Source organism: Dermacentor albipictus, chromosome 1, assembly GCF_038994185.2.
Source record: "Dermacentor albipictus isolate Rhodes 1998 colony chromosome 1, USDA_Dalb.pri_finalv2, whole genome shotgun sequence".
Taxonomy (NCBI): domain Eukaryota; kingdom Metazoa; phylum Arthropoda; class Arachnida; order Ixodida; family Ixodidae; genus Dermacentor; species Dermacentor albipictus.
Window position 1 is genome coordinate 367,116,091 of NC_091821.1, and position 22,450 is coordinate 367,138,540.

General features: G+C 48.3%; 1 protein-coding gene across 1 annotated transcript in view; it reads right to left on the bottom strand.

Annotated features, from left to right (window-relative positions):
* Positions 1 to 11,818: 11,818 nt before the first annotated feature.
* Fs(2)Ket (Importin subunit beta Fs(2)Ket) overlaps positions 11,819 to 22,450 on the bottom strand; it is a 74,374-nt gene continuing 63,742 nt past the window's right edge. The window contains exon 19 of the mRNA XM_065438558.2: positions 11,819 to 13,478. Coding sequence (XP_065294630.1) covers position 13,478 — 1 coding nt within the window. The 3' untranslated portion in view covers positions 11,819 to 13,477. The remainder of the gene's footprint in view (positions 13,479 to 22,450) is intronic.

The following is a 22,450-nucleotide window of genomic DNA, read 5'->3' on the forward strand; positions in this document are numbered from 1 at the left end:
GCGGCGAGCTCGCAGCGTGGTCGGCATGGTCTGCGAGAAGTGACGAGCCTTTTCGCACTCGCAACAGGGCAGAAAAAAGTCCGAATCGACGCAAAACTCGGCCTAGAAACGTGCTTCGCCACAGCCAGGGCTCAATACGACCCAAGCTGGTACGACCCAGATGTCGTTTCCCGCGCCGCCACTAGGCGCCGCTACTATACCTCAAACTCCAGCGCAAGACGCCCATGGATGGATCGAAGTTACGCACAAAAGAAAGGGCCGCGCGAACGCTACCCAAGAGGCAGACAAGCAAGGCACCCGCTGGAGAAGCCCGACGCGCAGAGGCGGGAAGAGCATAGTGAACAAGATTTTACGAGCAAGCAAGATGCCCAGGCTACCTAGAGGCGACATCAAGATAATCATAAGACCGAGAGACGGGCTGAACATCAGAAACACGTTCATCGCCAGCCTAGACGAGGCGATACGCAATGAAGCCGGCGTGAGCAGCGACGAACTCATCACGATCAGCGCCAGCCACACGCATGACATCCTGGTGATAAGCACACCGGACGAGACGACGGCAACGAAAGTCGCCAAAATCAAGGAATTAACCATAAACGGGAGGAAGCATACGACCAACGCGTACGTCTTGGCACCAGAAGGATAATCCGCAACATTCCCCTGAATTACATACAAGACCTGCTCGTGCACGCACTGGTGAACGCGAGGAACCCTTCCCTGGCGTACGCCAAGAGATTGGGCAGCACGACCACCGTGATCTACTGTAGGATGGCAACAGGGTCCCCGGTGGGCGCACTTCAACAGCATCATGTTGAGAGTATCCCTCTATCGGAAACAAATAGACTTTTGCAAAGAGTGCGGCAGACTCGGGCATAGACCCAGACCCAGATGTGTGCCCCAGACCGGACGACAAGCTGTGCCGGGCGTGCGGTGGCAGAAACCCGGCCAAGGACCACGAATGCACACCTAAATGCAAGCTCTGCGAAGAAGCTCACCCCACGGCGGACCAGACTTGCAAGGCTAAATACAAGACGCCGTACATGGTGAAACTAAGAAGATGGACAGCGAGAAGAAACGAGGAAAAACTATTGCGTGTAGCCGGCTCACAAGACCCCGACGGCGGGGAAAGCAGGCACACACAGTCATTTCCCACACTCAGATCCAAGTCCAGATCCAGGTCCAAATCCAGATCCACGTCCAGGCCGGGAGCGCGGGGACGACCGACCTCGAGGTCCGGTTCAGGTCCAGGACAGGACCGGGAGTGGGTCCATATCGGCCTCGAGGGGGAGGTAGCCCAAAACAAAGGGGAAGAGAAGCAAGAACAGACGACACCAAGCAAAGGTGAGCTGGTCAGAAGTAGTGGGTAATCGCGAATCGGGAAGGTCCGGCAACGATAGGGGCAAGTACGAACACATAGAGGAACGCGTGAAGGAATATCGGAGGGAAAACCAGCTACTCAGCCAAAAAAATTGACGTACAGAAAACACTTGATGATATACTCACCAAAATGCAGACACAATTGTCGCCTCTGTCAGCCGCCTTCGCCTCCGTCTCCACCCCATCCACCGAAGCCATGGAGGAGGAAGTGGATATGTGAGCAGATGTAGCACACCCACTGGGCGCCAAGCGAAAAATCCCGGTAACCAAGACCAACGAACAGGTCGGTTCGGTACAGGAGGGCAAGAGACCCCGACCTAGAATAAAAAAAAAAAAGCAGACGTCCTTGAGGACATGATCAACAAGCTCTCGGACAAAATGAAGAAAATGTTCGAGATGCTGGCGGCGCGCATTAGTGACAGCGAGGTAGAGAGGAAGGCGCAGGCCCTAAAGTACGACAGGTGGCTCGCAGAGCTGGAGAAGATCTCGTAGAGATGGCGGGCACCAAAAAGGGAAGACTCGCCATGCGATAACGGCGTCATTTTTGCCTGGCCACCTACGCGACTTCATGTGGCGTCTAGGGTGGCAAGTGCTTCCAACTCGGGACAGGCTTGAGCGGTGGGGCGTTGTCCCATCTTCGCAGTGTCCCAATTGCCCCCTTCAAGAATCCAATAAACATGTACTGCTGCAATGCGTCGTTGCCAGGATATTTTGGAGAGCCGTGCATACTGGATTTCGTGGCCTTGGAGTTAACCGCTTTATTACATCTGGTCGCTGCTCACGTGGCCGCTTCGCACGACTTTTAATTGCTGCGGGGGCCTTCTGTCTATGGCGTAACCGGTGCGAGGCAGTTGCCATGGGACGTCGTCACCGCGCTCTGTTTCCACTTATGGGGAGGCTCTACTCTGAGCTACTGTCGTTTCTGTCGGAGGAGTTGTCCTTCCTTGGAGAAGAAGAGTTCCTTCGACAGTGGTCATGTCGTTTCCTGTCGGTGGCTGATGGACGCGTATGGCTGAATTTCCATCCAGCCTGGTTCTTGTAGCCAGCCAATCATAATTATTCATTTAATGCACATAGAATGCAGGTGCCCGTGATTTCTGTGTGTGTGTCCTCTCGTATACATGATCATTTTTGTATATACACATCTCGTGCACATCACTTCAAAATTGTGTAAAGTGTTCTATCACATCATCATTGTATATAACCATTGTGTACACTGTATATATCGAAAATTATTTTGTACATGTGGCATTTCGTTTATGTGTAACTGTGCCTTTTCGTGGGTGTACGTGTTTATATCTTGGTGCGTGAGGACTCGGACACTACTTACGTTGACAACGCACTGTGTTTCGTTTCTTACATGTTATGGTCCGGGTGGAATTGTGCCGTGATTATGACTCAGTGTTCGTATCGTCTCTTGTCGAAATAAACTTTTTCTAAACACACTCGCCATCTGGCAGTGGAAATGCCACAGCTTCTCAAACAAAAAGCAACGATGACACAACACATTAAAACGACCGCAAAAAGAACAAAAGTACGAAGTAATCATTCTCCAGGAAACATTCGACCACGCCAAAGTTGCCAGGTACGCCACCCACAAACAACGCACAAAAGGGAGTGACATAGTCGTGACCACATCAGTCAAAAAAGGACTGGTCGCGATCCCGCGAATTATGAGAAAAATTATGGACATTAGCCACATACTCACAGAAGTCGTGCCACGCAGCAAGAAGGAGAGCAGCACTTTCGTCCTGAATGTCTACAGCAGCCCTTCCAAAAAGGGCCTAACACACAATTTCGAAGATTTAGTTAACGAAGCGATGACCATCGCACGCGACAACAGGCTCGTCATTGGAGGTGACTTCAACGCCCACAGACGAAGTGGGGATATGGACACTCGTCCAAGAAGGGAAAACATCTGGCCGGCCTCATAGAAAAGGTCGGCCTAACCCTTCTCAACGAGCCGGCCTCACACACCATGCAGAGTGGGTGCGGGCCCCCATAGGCACGCCACACCAGACCTAACGATATATGTAGGAGCGCCGGGAGAATCACCTGGGAGAACATCTTCGAAGACGTTGGCAGCGATTACAGGATACTCAGTATAACCCTAGGAAAGGCTCGCGTCACGAAGGAGAATAAAACTTAACTTCCGGCTAGTAGACTGGGACAAATTCCGCAACATCCCAGGCGAAAAGGAACAGGGACCCATAAGAAACATAGAAGAATGGAACGGGGAGTTGCTACGAGACGTAGAAAAGGCCACGAAAGAGATGGAGTGGGACGACTGGGGGGCTCGACGCGAACACGAAGACGACGACGGTGGTGGTCACTCTCCGCAGATGGACAGCAGGCTCGCGCACCTCGTACAAGCCAAAAAATCCATCCAGAAACGTCTGCAAGGGCAAAAACACAAAAGAAATCTAAGGTACAAAATCGCGGAACTAAACAAGAACATCGAAACACACTGCGCTCAGTAATGCAATCAGGATTGGGACGAGGTATGCGACGCCATGGACGGTACCATCAACACGGGCAGGACGTGGAAGATCCTCAAGCACCTGATCGACCCATCGGGCACGAAGACAGCGGCGAAAGCGAAAATGACCAAGCTCAGACAGAAGTACAAAGGAAACATGCGTGAGATGGGTGATGAAATCGTCAAGCTGTACCTTGAGACCTCCAGCCGTTGAACACTGGAACTACTCGGGCTCTCTCAACGAGGACTTCGACAGAGACTTCTCCCAGCAAGAAATCAAGGCGGTCCTGCAGACTATCAAGACCAAGTCGGCTATGGGCCCCGACAAAGTGGCCAACAAGATGCTCCGGAACCTGGACGACCAGGCAACGAGCCGCTTAACAGACTACACCAACGAGTGCTGGCGGAACGGCGGGATACACGACGAATGGAAGAGGTCCGACGGGATCCTCATTCCCAAGCCGGGTAAATCCTTAGAAATACAGAACATGCAGCCAATCTCTTTCACTTCTTGTGTTGGTAAAGTAAAGGAGCACGCTTGCCTGAGTAGAGTTAACGGCTACCTGGAGTCAAACGACCTGTACCACAGCAACACGATTGGCTTCAGAAGTGGGCTCTCTACTCAAGAAGTCATGATACAACTCAAGGAGCAACTCATAGACACCACGGAGCGGGGCTTGAGGGCAATAGTTGGACTTGATCTAAAGAAGGCCTTCGATAGGGTCCGTCGCAAGTGTCCATCGTGTCACCGATGCTCTTCAAGCTCGTCATGATCGGACTATCGGAAAAACTGCTGGAGCGAATAGAAGGCATTAATCACACCGTTTATGCAGACGACATTACGATTTGGACTGGGAAGGACGCAAGCGAGGGCGATATGGAGAACAGACTTCAAGTGGCGGTGGAGGCAATCGAAAAGCATCTGGAGGCCACCGGACTAGAATGCGCGCCGGAGAAATCGGAACTGCTGCTCTACCACCCCAGGAGGCTAGGCAAACCGTCAAGACACGTAGCGGAACTACACAAAAGGTGAGTCAGGTTAACCACGAGAAAAGGCACGGAGATACCCATGGTCCAGAAGATCAGAGTCCTGGGTCTCTGAATCGAAGCCAGGGGAACAAACGCGGAAACTATAACGCGCCTGGAAAAGAAAGTCACGGCGACCGTTCGGCTAACACATAGAGCCTCCAACAGCAGCAGGGGCATTAAAGAAAGAAACGTCGTACGGAGTGTTCACGCCTTCGCGATCTGCCACGTCGCGTACGTGGCGGCAATCGTCCATTGGAACAAGGCTGAGAAAGACAAGATGGACGCGCTCATTAGAAAAGTGTACAGAACGGCACTAGGTCTCAACCAATACACAAGAAACGAAAAGTTACTACAACTCGGGGTACATAACATGGAGAAAATCGCGGAAGCACAGAGGATAGCGCAATTAGAAAGACTGTCCGGAACCAAGGCGGGCAGAAAAATCATGTAAAAGATCGGCATTTTAGTATCTTGCCGTTGAGTGGGGTAGTTGGCCGACGTTGAGGAGGATTTTGAGATGAAACTGGAGGTTTATTTACATTATTTACAGTAATAACATAAAGTAATTAACAGTCATAAAGTCATGGACGGCCGGCAGCAAATCGGACTCTGCGGCTCGTGGCAAGAAGAAAGAAAAAATGAATAGAGGAAGGAATGCTTGTCTCTGCTCCCTGTCTCTCGCTTTTAACCCTTTCGCCGTGTCACATCATTTTCGCCCAATCGTCGAGCCCGCTCGGTTGTCGTCATTTTCCTCCAATGGTAGGCGCCAGTGCAAGTACAGTCCCATTCGGCAGATGGGGTTGCTCCACTGCGGGACGGGTGACTTGTCAGCGGCGTTGCCTCAGGCACTGCAAGTGCCGTCACAATCGGCAGATGGGGTCGCTCCAAGAGCTTCACTGTCGGACGGGTGACTTGCCACCGGCGTTGCCTCCTGCTCTGCAAGGGCTGAGCTGGAGGAGACAGGTTCTTCTTCGAACGACCTTTCAGAGCTGCAAAAGATCTTTGCTTGGGACCAAGATCAACTACCTTGAACCATGCCAGGCTCCCGTTGCACTTTCGGGAAGAGTCAAGCAGGCGTGGAGACAATAGCTCGACGTGCGGTGCACGAGGTGGGGGTCGCCAACTTGTCTGACAGGTCCGGGATCGTGTTAGATGCGCTTTTGCGCACCCTCATTGGAATGCTACGGCGATTGGATGCGGTCGGGGAACTCGAGTGATGCCAGGAAAAGGGTTCGCATCTAACAGCATTAACTACCACGGAGTGAACGGCCCTAAGACGCAGATTCACCCAGATGTCCGAGCCGCAATAAACACGGAAAATATCCCGAAGAACATGCACCCCGTGCACAATGCCGAGAGAAGAAAATGCCGCACGAAAACGATTCTCAAAAACCACGGCGAGCGGAAGGAGGTGCTCTTCGTAGACGCCGTTCGGTACCCCCGAAACCGGGACGACAATGGTGGTGTCGGCGGTGTCAAAGGTAACTCCCTCTTCTCAATGGCGGTCGTATGCGCCAAAGGAAATACCGTGACTGCGGGCTCCGTAAGGACCAGATCGTCGGAGGCAGCGGAAGAAATGGCAATCGCATTGGCCGTAATCAACAGTCGGCAACAATACAGAACAATATCAGCGACTCCAAGACGGCTATTAAGAACTTCACAAAGAGCTGGGTCTCCACCCAGGCGGCCTAAATACTGAACCGCAGAGCAGAAGGCTTCAAGAACGGCAAAATCACACCAAAATACCTCAAATGGATCTCGGCACATATGGGAGAGGTAACTACGAATACTGGAGAGGTAACCCAACCTGAACGAGAAGGCCCACCGAGATGCGCGAGAACTAACCCACCGCGGCTCGGACAGTGACGGTCCAGCATCCCGCAACCCCAGGGGAAAGGGAAGGACTGCGGCGGAGGCGATGGAGAACGCGAAGGAGGCGACAACGATGAAGTAGCGATAAAAGACAGGGACAGACTGGTCACCTACCACGACATACTGACACACTGTACGAAACAAAGAGAAGCATACCCACAACCCCACAAACAACTCGACAGGTCTCAAGAAACAGATTGGAGAAGATTGCAAACCAGAACGTTCCGAAACCCAGTACATTTAAAGAGAGTAAATTCAACACAATACCCAAAAGGCGAGCTGCAAGCTCTACAAGCGCGAACACGCAGACATGGCACACATCTTATGGAAGTGCACAACGACCAGATCAATATATCTAGAGGACAACATAGAACTGGACCTTCTCGAGGAGCGATGGCTAAGCGCCCTGGCTAGCTCGAAACTACACGACCGACTATGGGCTATCCAGCGGGCCCGGGCAGCGGTGGAAAGGCAATGCCTCACCGCACATAATGCCGTGTGCCCTGGGCATCTTACATGTATTTGAATAGGCCGCGTCGCAGTTGAGCCCGAGCTAAAACTCCCTCTTAAGAGGAAGCTTTACGTCGGGTGCTCCATCTAAACACATGTAAAAGAATTCGTTTTCTCGTCAACCACTGCACCAAATTTGACGAGGTTTGTTGAATTTAAAAGAAAAACTTAAAATCTAGCGACTGTTGGTTTCTAATTTTTTTATTTAGGTCGTCAATTCTTTATTAAAAATTGGCAAAAATCGCAAATTTTCAGAAACGAAACCATCAAGTTTATAAATCTAACTCAGCAATTAAAATGATATCACAATTTTGTCAATAGCATCTAATAGTGCACTTAAAGGAGTCTAAATTGATATGCTACACATTCTAAAAAAATTTAGAAATATGGAAATACAGCATTTGCAGAACCCTTGTACAGAACGTAACGAATTTACGTAAGACATAAATTGGCATATCGAATTCGTCCGCTTTGAATGATCTAATGGATGCTGTTTACAGAACCGCGCTATCTTTCTTGAGGCATAGCTATTAAATTGTAAACTTCGTGCTTCTATTTTTCTTTTTTGAACTTTTGAAATTTCTTTAACAAAATTCAGGCCCTAAATCGAAGTTCTGCCACCAACAGTCACTATAATTTACATTTATCTTTCAAATGCAACACATTTCATTAAAATCGGTTTAAGGGTTCTCAGAAAAGCGTTTCTGCGTTTTACATGCATCTGAATAGGCCGCGTCAGAGTTGGGCCCCGAGCTAAAGTTTCCTCTTAAAGGGACCCTGAAACGCTTTTGACGATTTTCCACAAACGTACTGAGTCGTTAGAGTAGATCCTTCTGATCATTAATTGACACATCTAAGTGCTCCGCGTAAAGCGTCTAATTTATTATAAGGTTTTAAAAATGCACGTCGCTGCCGATCGCAGCGCACTGCTCGGCGGAATTTTAAGCCACCCCTACCCATATGATCGAAATCACCCATATGACGTCAGTGGGGCGAGCTATCCGATTGGCTGACCAGGGCGCGTGATCGATAATTTTTCCAACTTTATGGTAAACAAATGATCTTCGTAATAGTTGGAATGTTGGTTAATTTGTTTTTATAAAAAAAGTAACATAAAGAGAATGCGCAAGAACAATTTTTCAGTGCACTTAAGCATTTCCGGCAAACAGCAGTGGTCGTCTGCTTGTGTACAACGTACTCCATTTTGACGAAAGCTCCGCGGTCAGAGTCGGTCTCAGTCTTTTCGGGAGCACTATGATTCGACTCTGTTGCCTTGTGGACTGCAAATGTAGCGACTGGCAATATGTCAAGCTGTGACATCGTGTCCCTCTGCAAGGCAGTGTACGAGCGAACTGGCTGCTGCGCATCGGACTGCCGCTATCCGATCGGCGCCAGGATTTGCGCGTTTGTGGCCGTCACTTTACACCGGAAGATTATTAACGCAATAGCGTTTCGCGAGTCCGGTATTAGGGCAAACGCAAGCGCAAGGGGACAGTGCCTGGCCGCTTGACTGTGCCGTAACGGGATGAGCCATGAGATGAGCAGAAGGGCAAATGTGAATGGTCTGCATGGTGCAGCCACCTGGTGGCACAGAGCTCAACCATACACAGTAGCAGCAACGAAGTGTATTCTTCTTTGCTGCTGGTGTGTATTTTTCGCAAGAGTGTAATCAACAAGTTGTTTTTATAAATGTTTAAAATGTTTTACACTTGGTTAGAGCAATATTAGCGCTTTGTTTGGCTGGTTAAGCGCTGCGCCAACAAGTGTATGGACCGTGCAGACCAATCAGGCTGCTCACGTACGTCTACGCTAAAGTTCGTTCATCAGCTTGAGTTTATGCCTTCAGTCATTTGCCGAAATGATCAGCTTGCCTGTGGTTACCGGAATACCAGACACGTCAGGGGCTATGACAGATTGCTCGCAACGCACGCTGCTTCGATAGCTCCGCTTGGGGTCGACGGCCTAGCGGCTGGCGGAGGTCTTGCGCGGGCCGGGGCGGGCTCCAAAACAACCGAAAGTGGACGATGTGACGTCGCATCGTGACGTCAAACCAGTGAAGGCGGAGCTTAGCCCCGCTCGCTCGGCGAACGAGTTGAGGAGGAAAAGCATGGCTAGGGAGGAGGGTAACTTCTAATCGCTTGTAGCTCCATTAATACGTAACGCTTCACCTTAATTGTGGTGCTAATGTCCTACTTAAGCTGTACGCTACACGTCTACAAAATTTGTCCGAACCGTTTCAGGGGCACTTTAAGTCCTATAGCAAGCGCACATTGCGGTACGTACAATTAGGTCGTACGCGTACTTGAGCAGAACTCGAGCGCGCTGAAGCTAGCGGTGAAACCCCGGCCCAACCACACGCAGTGACGTGGCAATCAGGATTTAAGGCGTAAATTTAGCATAAAGACAAATGTAAAGTCATACATCACGCACGTGCACCCGCCCAACGGTTCTTAATTGAAGAAAACGCACACTATACATGCGGCCGTAAGCAAACAATGAGAAACGTGCACTTACACGTGAAATGTTATTCCCGGCATCATCTCGAGACTATACGTGCAGCCGAAAGCAACGCATGATTTCCCCACGGCCTACTGAAGTCCTGCAACGCTCTAGAAAAGCATGCCACAATCATCAAATACCACAACAAGAGAGCGCGGCAACATACTCAGTCTTCTGCTACGACTAAACACGCGCGGTATTTCTGCCCCGAGCAAGATGGCGGCGACCAGCTTCCCCTTCGGTGAGCCACTCCAGATTAGTACATATCCTACTTGGGCGACACGAAGTGGCGCTCACAACGGCGCAAGGATCAGACGCAAGTACGGCAGATAGCGGCGCCAGGTGCACTGACGAAACCGTGCGGATCGCACTTTGAAAGCAATCTGCGATGCCGACAGTGTGTGCCAACTGCTGATAGCTTCGCGCGCTGTTTTTGCCGCTTACTACGCGTTAGTGAAACGCGCGCGCCGTGTTCTCGCCGCTTCATGGGCTTTGAAGCTAAAAAAGGTTTTCGCTTCAAATTAAAAAAAATTTCAAAAAATTCGCTCGCTGCCGCGGGCGCCTTCTTGAAAGCCGTCGTCTTACGGGTCGGTTTCCTCGTTGGGTAAGCACGGAAATGCTAACGCGTTTAAAATTGTAATGCTGTGCGCGCACACTGCAGCCCAGAGATGGCGCTGTTAAGGGCAATTATTCAATGAAAACTGAACAGACAGTGTCAATACAGGACCAGGAAATACCTCGCATGAAAGAACAAATACCTCGTTATATGGATAAACGAAGGCAATACCTAGATATATGGAAACACAGGTGAAAGCAAGGGGAAGAGAAATGCGGCCATAATGAAACACAGAGCACTTTACAAAACATACAAAGTGCTTTGGGGTATGTGGAAAGATGTAATGATTCCAGGACTTGCATTTCGAAATGCGGTTGTTTGCTTGAAATCGGTTGTACAATCGGGACTCAATGGCATCCAAAGGTCACTGCAACACTTCGCATTGGGTGCTCGCGGGAAGACTACAAATGAAGCTGTGCAGGGCGATATGGACTGGACAAGCTTTGAAGTGAGGGAAGCTCAGTGAAATTGATTATGGAGAAAGACTGACAAATATGGAAGAAAGCAAATGGGCTGGGAGAGTGTTCATGTATTTGTAGAGGAAAAACATTGATTCACAGCGGGGGTTTGGTTGCCATGTGTGAGCAACATACATGGCAACCAAAAACTTGAGCGGAAAATCAGAGGGACTGGGATAATCTTATGGGTGGCGGCAATGGAAAATAAACCTGCTACGAGTAACTACTTAACAGGAAAAAATGAAATCACGAAAGAAACAATTTATGATAACGCAAAAGGAAGCTCATTGCTTTTCGAAGCGAGAGCAGGATGCCTTAGAACACAAACCTATAAATAGAGATATAAGAAGGAAGAAGAGGCATGTGCTTACTGCAGTAAAGCTAGGGAAACGATGGAGCATGTTTTATTAGAATGTGAAGATATCTGTCCAACGACTGATTTAGGAATCACGGGCCTCCTTGAAGCCTTTGGGTTCAGCGAAACAGGTCCACAATAGAGATTAGCAAGAGGTGATTGGAAGATTGGTGGAAGAAAAAAACGACCAACAACGGAGGCATACAACAACAAAGTTCACAATAGGGGTTCAGAAACATTGGTTATGGGAATTCATTGTGGTTTCTTTTTTAACATAGGTAGGATATTAGACAATAAAATAACAAGAGCTTGGTGGCGCAACCCACCGCCCCGTTCCAAAGGGGGTGCCCATAACATCCATCTATCAGTACGGCGACTTGTAACTGACCTTGTACTTCAGCATGAAATTTATTGTTTACTGAAATATTTTAGCATATCTACTGTGCACTCCTGCACAGGAGGCGAATACGCAAGTCTGAGGCCTGGTAGTTAAATGGGCAGTAATAATGTAGCGTAAGTTAAAAACTATAGTCCAAAAAATGCGTTAAGCGTACACATAAGACAACAAGGACAATGACTGTCCCCTTTGCGAGACTTTAACGTAAAGAAAACACATGACACCATTATAGTAAACGATACTGACTCCATCCTTTCTTTTTATTTCTGCCAAGAAGGGAGGTTGGAATGGCAAGGGCCAGTATGCCAACAGTTGTTCAACCACCCCATATGCACAAGTTTTCCTGGGGGACAAAAACATCTTTCAAACAACCAATGCAGACTTTTTTTTTTCTTTTCTCCTCTCTTCAATACAAACTCTGTACAAATAAAAATAGAACTAATTGCCCAAGCACACAGGGAAAAGGGATGAGCAGGAGGGGTTATCTGGAAAATGCTGGAAAAATGGAGCAAATAAAATACACAAAATTCACAAATTTGAAGACAACTAAGATCGTCAAGGAGACAATTCACAAGGGGTCGTAGCTTATTAAGTTAGCACAACTGATAGGATTTCGAACAAGATTGCGAAACTAAAACAGTGCTCGGCACCAAACCTTTTTGTTTCTTTAACACCCGATTACTAACTACATGCTATAACAGTGCCAATACATTTCTTTGTAATGCGGCCAATCAGCAACCATGACACTCTGTTATGACTCTTGCCTATGGCACCTTAGTTAAGGCACTTGCCAAATTGATGCATCTTATCATTACTTTTTTTTTCTTTCCCCCTAGCAACCTAACAGAATGCAATGCAGCTGTGATGTAGGGTGCATTGAACCCGATTTAGAAAAAAAAATAACATTTGGGACAAGAAAAGAGCAAGGCGTAATTAAGCCGAACAGGCAGATGCTCTGAGAGGGCAAGAGAGGGAATGTTGCAAGCAACATACACAGGGATGGCCTGACTTGCCACGTACGATTCTTGCACGTGCACACCATTCAAGCTGCCCGGGTGGCGGTTAAACAGCTGCAAGGATAAATACCTTGATGTCACTGCTCGTGTGCAGCTCTGAGCAGGTTTTTTTTTCTTTCTTTGGTGAAGGAGCAATACAGAATATCACCTCCATCAGAAATACGAAGGATTTCCCCGCACAGCCTGCACATCATGCACCCTTTTATGCCAAAGCTGACACAGCTAGACCTTGGACTTTGTCTAGCCACTTGCTTGATGTGTCTATCTTCAGATCAGGAACTATTACAACCTCTGAGTGCAGAGGGAGTTCTGCTCCCCTGCCCCCTCTGACAAAGGAATGCAATCACATCAGCAGCAAAGCTAGGAACAGAAAAGAACACAAGTCTAAGAAAGAGCACAACATGGCTGGCTACTTGAGTTGAGTGAGCAGGTTTGAAAGGTACTGTATGTACACACAACAAACCAGCGTTTACGAAAGAAAAACCTGGTAAATGGCAGTAACATAACAAAAATAAAGGGAGGGGGGGGGTGATGGTGGAAAGGTAGAGGGCGGTGGGCAGCATAGAGGGGTAGAAGACAGCAGCTGTCGGGAGGGACTCCTCCTCCTTGTGTGGCCAACGTGTGTGTCCCGGTGCCTCCCTTTTTCCCTGGCGCCGTCTGCTGCTGGTGGGAGGGGAGGCAATAGTGTGTCCCAGAGCAGCCTCCACGCACAACAACAACCATGCACTGCACTTGCATCGCACTTTTCAGCCACGGATTTGAGACAGAGAGAAGAGACAGGGCCGCCACTCCAGGGGGGTGTGAGACGAGTGCCAGGCGTGCGCACCCTCCTGGGGGTTTCACAGTGGCGCACCCAAGTATAGCGCTTATCTGCAAAACAAAGCAACATCCAAGGTCAGAAATGACAAATAGAGTGAAGAACAGTGCCACTAGTGTATCTGCACAATTACCACATCAATCTAGTAAGCCCTTGTTAACTCAAAATATCAGTAAAGTAGAAATTTATTTTCGGCCGTGGTTTCAATCCACGTGTTTTCACCCCTTATCGAAAGGTTCCTGCGCTGGACTCCGGTTATCTCGAAATCTCAACTTCGAATATACCAGGACAAAGGCAATGAAGTCGAGTCAGCAGCATCGTGTACTCGCATTTTACCTAGTGGCAGCTTGCTAGCCACGCCAGATGCTGCGCTGAGTCGTGCTCCCTGCTTATTTGTTCTTCATCACAGGTCATGCACATTTGCTCAGCCTCTCACAGCAGAGGTGGGTGTCTTATTTTCACCTTTCTCATTTAGGGCATTTTCAGTGATGCATCAATATGGTTACAGTGACTTAATCATAAGCAAAATGATCGACACTTTTGAGCAGGTGCAATCAGCCCACGTGCTGTGCCCAAAAAACCCAGCATGCGCGCCCACAGCATTTCAGCAAGATTCAGGATTGGTAAGGAAGGACACTTCACTTCATGCTCGTGCAATGGTGGGGCGTAATGTCGCGCCACTCGTGGCCATCTGGTAAAGGCACGATAATTGCTCTATTCTGCAGTTCTGTTTTGGTTTTAGAAATGCAACTGTCCAGAATTCACTGCGATGCAGAAGGTAGCAGCAGCATCTTTCACAATGTCTGGAAGTGGTTAAGCTCGAATGAATGGCTTCAAATATTGCGTTAGGATCCATAATCTCGACTCTGTGCCAGGCATGTTGTCCGGTAACTCCATTGCTCGCCGACAGACTTAGCTGCTACAGCTGCACGCAAAATTGACGAAAATATTCCCAGTGGTATCCTAGAAAGGTTCCATACAATCTATGCACGGCCATAGGGCTTATATTTTAGCGATTTCGCTGATCTCATTTATCTTATTTCTTTCCGGTTTTCAGTTTTGAGCTGACAAGGGTTTACTGTATTTCACTTTCAATTAAATCTTTCCTTTTGTGATCACCTATGGGTTCCAATAACTACACAATACAACTTGCAATACAGTTGAGTCATTTCACAACACATTGTGGCCATAATTTTCAATGTAGCAGAATTCAAGTACAGTCTAACCTGGCTGTAAACTCTAAAAAAAAAAACACCTATCGGGTCGATATAGAGCATAATTTGATATAAGCCTGCTAAAGAATTGGATGTCATAAAGGCACATACCATTTATAAGATCACTTTATTGATGAAACAGCTCAGTTTCGCATGAAATAGTCCTGTAGCTTGTCCTGCTTGGGCAATTTCACTGCCTGCGATGCACACACTTCTCCACATTGTCTAAGGAATCAGAGCAGCTGAGGCTGCAACCTTCCACATTCACACGGAAGCACCAGACTAGTGCGAGTGCACCAATCACCATGGAGGATATGGGCAAAGGACCGTCGTTACTTTCCTTATTGTGCCCACTTTCACTTGTGCTAGGTACAATGTCTGCAATGTAGTCTTCATTTTCGGGCTCTCCTGTGGTGGCAACACCATCATCTGCACTCACAAACTCGTCAATTGTCGATTCGTGAACGGCTTTCGGAAATTCTGCAATCTCGGTCCAAACTTCGGCAACACCAGCAGCAGCTTCATCGCACTCATCAGAATTTACAATCATCGCCGGGCATGCGGAAGCCAGCGCATCTGAAGCAATTTCAGATTAACCACTTGTACACGGCCGTGTGTGCGAGTAGGGCGCCGCAAGCACCGGTAGCGAGTTTGTCCGCTTTAGCCCTAATCTCCCCCTTATTCTTCAAGATCATGCTGAGAGTGCTCGTCAGAATCTTGCGCGCTGCAGGGACTCTAACTTGTCACTGCGTTCACCCCGATTTACGATTTCGAGCTTCACAGCGAAAGGCGAATTCTGCCGCTTCATCACGGCAACAGTGCAGAAGGCCCACAAGGCGCAAGCACAATGAACCTGAAAATAACGAGACAACTCGCACTCGCGCCATCTTGGACGACGAGGGCACAAGAGCCTCTGATTGGCTGTCTGAGCAAGCACTGCGTGTGGGCCAGGATAATTTTTTGCAGGGGGGTGTCAACGGCTCACACGACGCAGTGCGGTCACAGTAGGGAGAGCGGTTTGATAGAGCCGCACCGCCAGGTTTCGTCGCCACTGCGAGGGAAAGCCAACTTCTAGGGGCACTTTTCCGCCGCTTGACGTTTGATATATCGGGAGAAGCTGCTATTTTTATTTGATGCAAGCTTAACTTCTGCTATATATACTTATTGTAACTATACCATGTTCAGAAATTGTTCGATATAAAGAATGATTCGATGTAAACGGATAAGATGTAGTCGGGTTCAAATCAAGTTCATAAGAAAGTTCATAACAAATCTTTCTCGCTGGATTATTAATGTTCGTTGTAACAACCATAGACTATACTCTGAATTCTGCTTGGACGAGATTCGAGTGACAAAGTTTCACATGTCAAAGGTGCGAAACAATTATGTTTCGCAGCTTATGTTTATCACAATGGATTTCATATGCTTTGATCACTTCACGTGTCAGCTTGTACTTTTTCTTAATCACTGTACACTCCCCGTAGACCGGTTTACAAGTGCAATTTCTGCAGTTTCACGACAGGTTGCCCGAAACGACAGTCTTTCCAAGCAGATTCTTGTGCTCCCTAAGCCTGTCGTTCACACACCAACCCGACTGGCCAATATACCTTTTCCCACAGTTCAAAACTAGAGAATAAATTACTCCTCCCTCGCGATTAACAAACTTCTCCCTGTGATTAATTGAGCATCCTGGTTTCTTTCTGGTAAGAGGATTCACCATTGAACAAATTTTTGAAAGTTTGTTGGGGGCAGAGAAGATAACATCCACACCAGCGCACATGCCTATTTTCTTAAGATTGCGTGTGATTCTGTACATGTAGGGAACTACGATGAACCTTTTAGCTTTGAAAACTGTTTGTCCTGATCACCATGCTCTAATTCTTCAGCAAGCCGCAAGCTACTGATATAAGCAGACAAAGTGGGTAGCCAGCAGACACCGGGCGAGAAATATGAGCAAAAAAAAAAAAAACTGCTCTGTATTTAATAAAAACGCGATTTGAGAAATGAATTTCTTAAACAAGATAATAAACAAGATAAGCGGTTTACTGGCCCTAGGCACAAACAACCAGCAAACATGAGTTTCAGTAAAACAAAACCTTAAGTCAAAATTGCAATTTTCGCACTGCTCTTGTGCAAAAATAGAATCGGGATATTCCGATTCATTCAGTTAATAAAAACATGTTGATGTAGATTTGTTTGTTCTCGTGATACTCTAGATAACTTAACCTTCGGTTAAATTGAACATTTTGTCAGTCACATGAAATCCAGATTACAAAGGTTTGCACTACTGACATTGCAATAGATAGTTTTGGAATTGGCTAGTGACATTACCTGAAATTCTGTGATAATTGACCATCATTAACACCCTGTTAGTGCAATTGGGAGTAGGGAAAACAACATGAGGCTAATGTTCCAGTGTTTATGTGCGGTACATCACGTGATTCTAAGTTATTAATAGCACACTATCGCGAGTTTTGAATCGCTAGGTCAAGCCCATGATCTCATGTTCATTAGCAGAATTCAATAGCTCCTGTGCCGTCATGGCATCTTGCACTGCATGCAAATGCCGTGGAGAGTACTTATAACACAAGTCACCGAAGTCACAAATATCCATGCTATCAGTGGTATCACAACCATAACCAACATTTTTCAAAGGCTACGTACACGCAACACATATAGACCAACAGCCGCACATATTCGAGAATATGATTCTGCGACAGGGATGTTATGCATCTGTTTAAATTTGTTAAACTTAAAAGGATGATGTCTGAGAACCAGCAGTCTTTACATGAAACAGACAAACAATGAAAAAAAAAAAATGACGGAGAGAGAAGAGGGGGAATGCCTATAGAGGAAAGTACCGTATAAGTGCGAACTATAGGTCGAGGCTTTTTCCCAAAAATATTACTAAAAGGTCACCCCTTCGACTTATATACAGGCCCTTGGCACAACCTGAATAGTTGTCTGGCAACATGTAGGAGCACAGACTTTTCGGCATCCGCATCGTTATCGCCTCCTCGGTGACTGACGCGGCCCAACGTTAACGCAGCCTATGCAGTTGGACCGACACCATCTTCCCATTTTGTGCAGCAATCGTTCCTGGCGTTGCTAATTTCCCGACAACCCACAAAATGAGTACGAGTACTCGACGTCAGTTCACCACGGCGTTTAAAAAGGAAGTCATCGAATATGCTGAAATGCACGGGAACATGTCCGCCCAGTGGCAATTTGAAGTCTCGGGAAAAAGCGTCCGGTACTGGCGAATGCAGAAAGTCGAGCTGTCTGCCTGCAACGCGCAGAAGACGTTCTTTCACGGGTGCCGCGCGCTGCACCCAGAGCTCGAAGACAGGGTGGCGGATTTCGTCCGCGAGCATCGTGCCAGATCTTGGCCAGTGACAGCGGAACTCATCTGCATCAAAGCTATCGAGATCGCCCGAGAATCCGGACTGACCAAGGAACAATTCCAGGGCTCCATTTGCTAGGTTCATCGCTTCATGTGACGCAAGGGATTCGCACTACGATGGCGCCCATCAATCTACCAGAAACTGCCAGAGGCAAAAGAGGACAAGCTGGTCGAATTCCAGCGCTATGTTATCCGTCTCTGGCAGCCGCATGGCTATATTTTGGGACAGATCGGCAATGCGGATGAAAGGCCAGTGTGGTTCGACATGCCATCGCCCACCACAGTGTGCGAACGCAGCGCAAAAGAAGTCAAGCTTCTTTCTATAGAGAATGAGCATTCGCGCTTCACGGCGATGCTCGTGTGTACTGCAGATGGCAGAAAGCTGCCCCCATACATAATGTTCAAGAGGAATATGCTGCAAAAAGAGGCTTTCCCAGGGGATGTTGTTCGCGTGAATGAAAAGGGCTATATGGACGAGGCCCTCATGCTCTATTGGATCAAGACCGTCTGGAATCAGCGACCCGGCGCACTCCTGTGGTGTCCGAGCATGCTCGTCTTGGATGCCTTTCGTGGGCACTTGACCGCAGGTGTGAAGCAGGCACTCTGCGACGGGAGGACGGCGCTCGCCGTCATTCCGAAAGGCATGACATCAACACTTCGGCCACTGGACGTCGTCCTCAACAAGCCCTTTGAAGACTGTATACGTGAACAGTATAATCAGTGGATGGCCGGCGACAACCCAACGACCCCAACCGGCCAGCTGCGCAGGCCGCCTCTCGCCACTGTGGCCACATGGGTGTCGCAGGCTTGGCGCTCGCTGCCCGATGATATGGTGGTGCGGGCATTCAAGAAGTGTTGCATTAGCAATTCCTTGGACGGCACAGAGGATGACATGTTGTGGGACGCAGCCAGTGAAAAGCAGTTGTCTTCGGACGAGAGTTCAGACAGCTCGAATGAATGAGCAGGTGACGAGTCTGGCGGCACCACTAAATAAAACGAAGTTTGGTCCTTATAATTTTTATGTTGACTTCCTTGCTTCAATGTAAGGGGGTCGACCTATATTCCGCATTATACGGTAACTTGGCAACAGATTTTTCACACCTGCTCAATTATTCGACTTCCCTGCGGCACCGCAGCACCAACTCCATAGAACTGATGCAGAATGGCGACTGAAATTTCGCGCACCTTACGGTGCCGCGTTCAATTTTTCAGACTCATCCGCATGATTGATGTCGAAAACATGGCGACCGCTGACCAAGCTGCCACCATTCAAGCGTTGCATGTGCCACTCATGCCCGCCCTTTCATTGTCAAGCTGATGGTTCTGCTTTCCAAGTGCCGTTTGCATATAGCCACCACCAAGTGTTTAATTGACTCTGAAACAAAGCGAAACTTTGGTTCTTGATCAATGCCGAGACAGCGCTGATTAGGCCTAGCTCAAGGGGTTGTCGGGTAGCATGCTGCCATAAGAAGCTTGGACTTAATATGTTTGTACACATAGAGGTTTAATGAAGATCAGGAAAAAGATCATGCTCACAGGCTTAACTGGGGGAACCACACTTGAAGCGGAATTTAGGTTCGCAAGTGATCAGTTGCGACATCTTTATGTGCATGTATGTACTGGTATGAACAGGAAAAGTTTGCATGTGGACATAAAGACTGAAAGCTCCGAACTAAATTTTCAGAATACAGCTTCAACAGTGGAGTCAAAGGTCGCATGCGCAATTGCTTCTATTTCAATATGAAGCGCATCCCAACAGGCAAACTCGAGATGCTGCCACAGCTTCGACCATCAAGAAATTACAAATTGGTGCGATTTCAATAATACACAACATACAGTAAAATTCTCCTCCTCCTCGGCATCGCCCTCTCTCCCCTCCCCTTCGGCAAGCGTACCTATCTGAGAAGCGTGCTCCTTACATAGCTTGTCTGGAGAATTTTCCGTCAGCCACATTGTAAACAGTACATATGTACAGTCAAATCAACTTTTAACTATATCCAAATGCCAAGAAAATCCAGTTGTTATAACCGATAATTGTAATAAATGAGTTGCACAAAAAAAAGCAGTGGGGACAAAGATTCAAACATTTTCACTCGGCAGAAAGTACTACCGTGTTTACTTGTGCAACTTGCACACTTTTTTCTTATTTTGGGGCTTAAAAAAGGAGCTTGTGCAAATTAAGCTAAAATTTAGCACACATGCTTAGGGCATGTTTGCTACAGCCGAACCCTGATTATGAGTCTCCCGATTTTGAGATGCCTCAGGCTTTACGACAAATTAGTGAATTCCCAGTGAACTCCCCATGGAGACAATGCATTACAGTGAAACCTCGTTAAACCGTAGTTGGCTGCAGCTTGGAAAAAGTATGTACTAAACGGTAGTACAGTCGCCGACCGATTTTCCGGACTCCGAAAATTCGGACATGCCCGATTATTCGGTCAGCCTCGCGGCACCGCCATTCTCCCCATAAACCATAATGTATAACAACTGCCGAAAGTTCGGACACCTTGCAACCTCTCGTCTGATTTTTCGGACACTCCTTGAGCCAACTCGGTCGAGAGCACCATGCACCGACTCTGACCGGTGAATGGTTCGACTTGCTGCACTCCATTTTTGTTTTGAACGGAGCTTCCTTGCTGCCCCACGAAGTGGCGCTACTGGAAATCCCCGCTCATCATCATCGTTTCTGCCTGGTTTGATAGAGTGGCTCTGCAGCAGTTCTGGTTTCAGCTTAGTAAGCCATGTCAAGACGATCCAGCAGCTGATTTGTTTCTTCGCGCACGACGCTGCAAGCATGCCGCGTTTTTTCGCTTGTGTGACTGGTGTCGGCACGGTGGTGTTTGCTTTGTGTGCTGTGTCGAGGTTTCGGTGATCCAACGCGGCATACGGAAACATCTCGTCAAGTGTCTAATGGCGCCGACAGTGCCCGCGCAAACTGCGCTGCGGAATGCCGGCAAGCGGGTGCCGGGAGGCCTAAGATTTGTCGCCTTCCGATGTGCTCCCTACCGACGCGGAAAATTTTCTGCCGAGACTTGCGCAGTGGTTGCATTGCGATTCCGGACACCGTCTCATTGACAGTTTCACAGGTGCTGACACTGCTGTACTGGCATGCGCAGAACTCGACGACGGCGAGATCATTCGTCAGGTTTCTGTTGCACTGCCGGACGATGACCGAGTCGAAAGTTGACGCACCATGTGTTACGCTGCCGTCGCATGCGGAGCGTGTACAAGCAGTGACTGTGCTTTCAGTTGCCTATAGTGACCGTACGACCCTCTCCGAGATTCAGGCTTATCTGATTGCGCGTAAACGGAACAGCGTGCAACGGCGCATTCGCGATTTCTTCAAGCCTACTGCCGAGCCCGAATAAGTGCGTGGAAATAAAGGATTTCATTTTTTTTTTCATAATCTGCTTTTTCGGACACCTGTTTATTCGGACATTTCCGCAGTCCCCGTGAGGTCCGAATAAACGGTCGGCGACTGTACTGTTTAACCGAAATAGCATGAGATTGCCCACTTACCTGTCGAAAACGGAACACGGAACTCAGAGAGAGTGTGATAAAAGGGGAAAAAAAACATGGGAGTATTTATTCACTTCGCGTGACAAAAGTGTTATTTTCGTTTGATGCAGCGGCGGCCTAGCACGACGACAGCGGCCTCAAACTTACTGAAGCTGCATGCCAACTTTTCAGCCAGCCCCGTCTACTCGGCAAACACTTGCATGGCACGTTTCTCGTTCGCGTTACGTATTCTCCGTGCACGGGCGCGGTAGTGCTGCAGAAGTACCGGGGCGCCTTTTTCATTGCCGCGTGCTGTTCTCATCGCTAGGATTGCATTCACGAGGCTGACCTACACGCAGCTTCTGCCACTGTCGGGTCTGAATCACCCATGCTGTCACTTTCCGTGTCGTCCTCGTTACTGTCGCTAGTCGACACTTTGGCAACAACAGAGGCAACGATGGTGAAAAGTCGTACCTCATAGCCGACATCTCTTCGCGGTCACAGCAGTGTTGCCGAGCAACTTCTTCACATTCCAAATGCCACACACCGTAGCCAACAACAGATCCCTGTCGCGTGCCAGCACAGACTTCTTTGTGTCACGCTCGATAGCATGGACGATGTCTCATTTTTCTTCTATGCTGAGCACCCGGCGTCTTTTTTTATATGAGCTTCGGCATGATGCGAGCCCTTGCTTGCACGACGCCACAAAGCTCTCTGGCACGGTGCCGAAATGATGGTGATGTTGATGTGGCTTCACGCGCAAACGCGCAGGGCGCTTGGAGGCCGTTGTTCCGATCTCTAAGGTTTGTTGTTCTGCCGGGCCGCCCGATGGAGATGACGCAACGCTGTGTTTGCACGACAAAAAGTGAAAACGCTACATTTTAACTGATGCATATGCAATAAGCTAGTA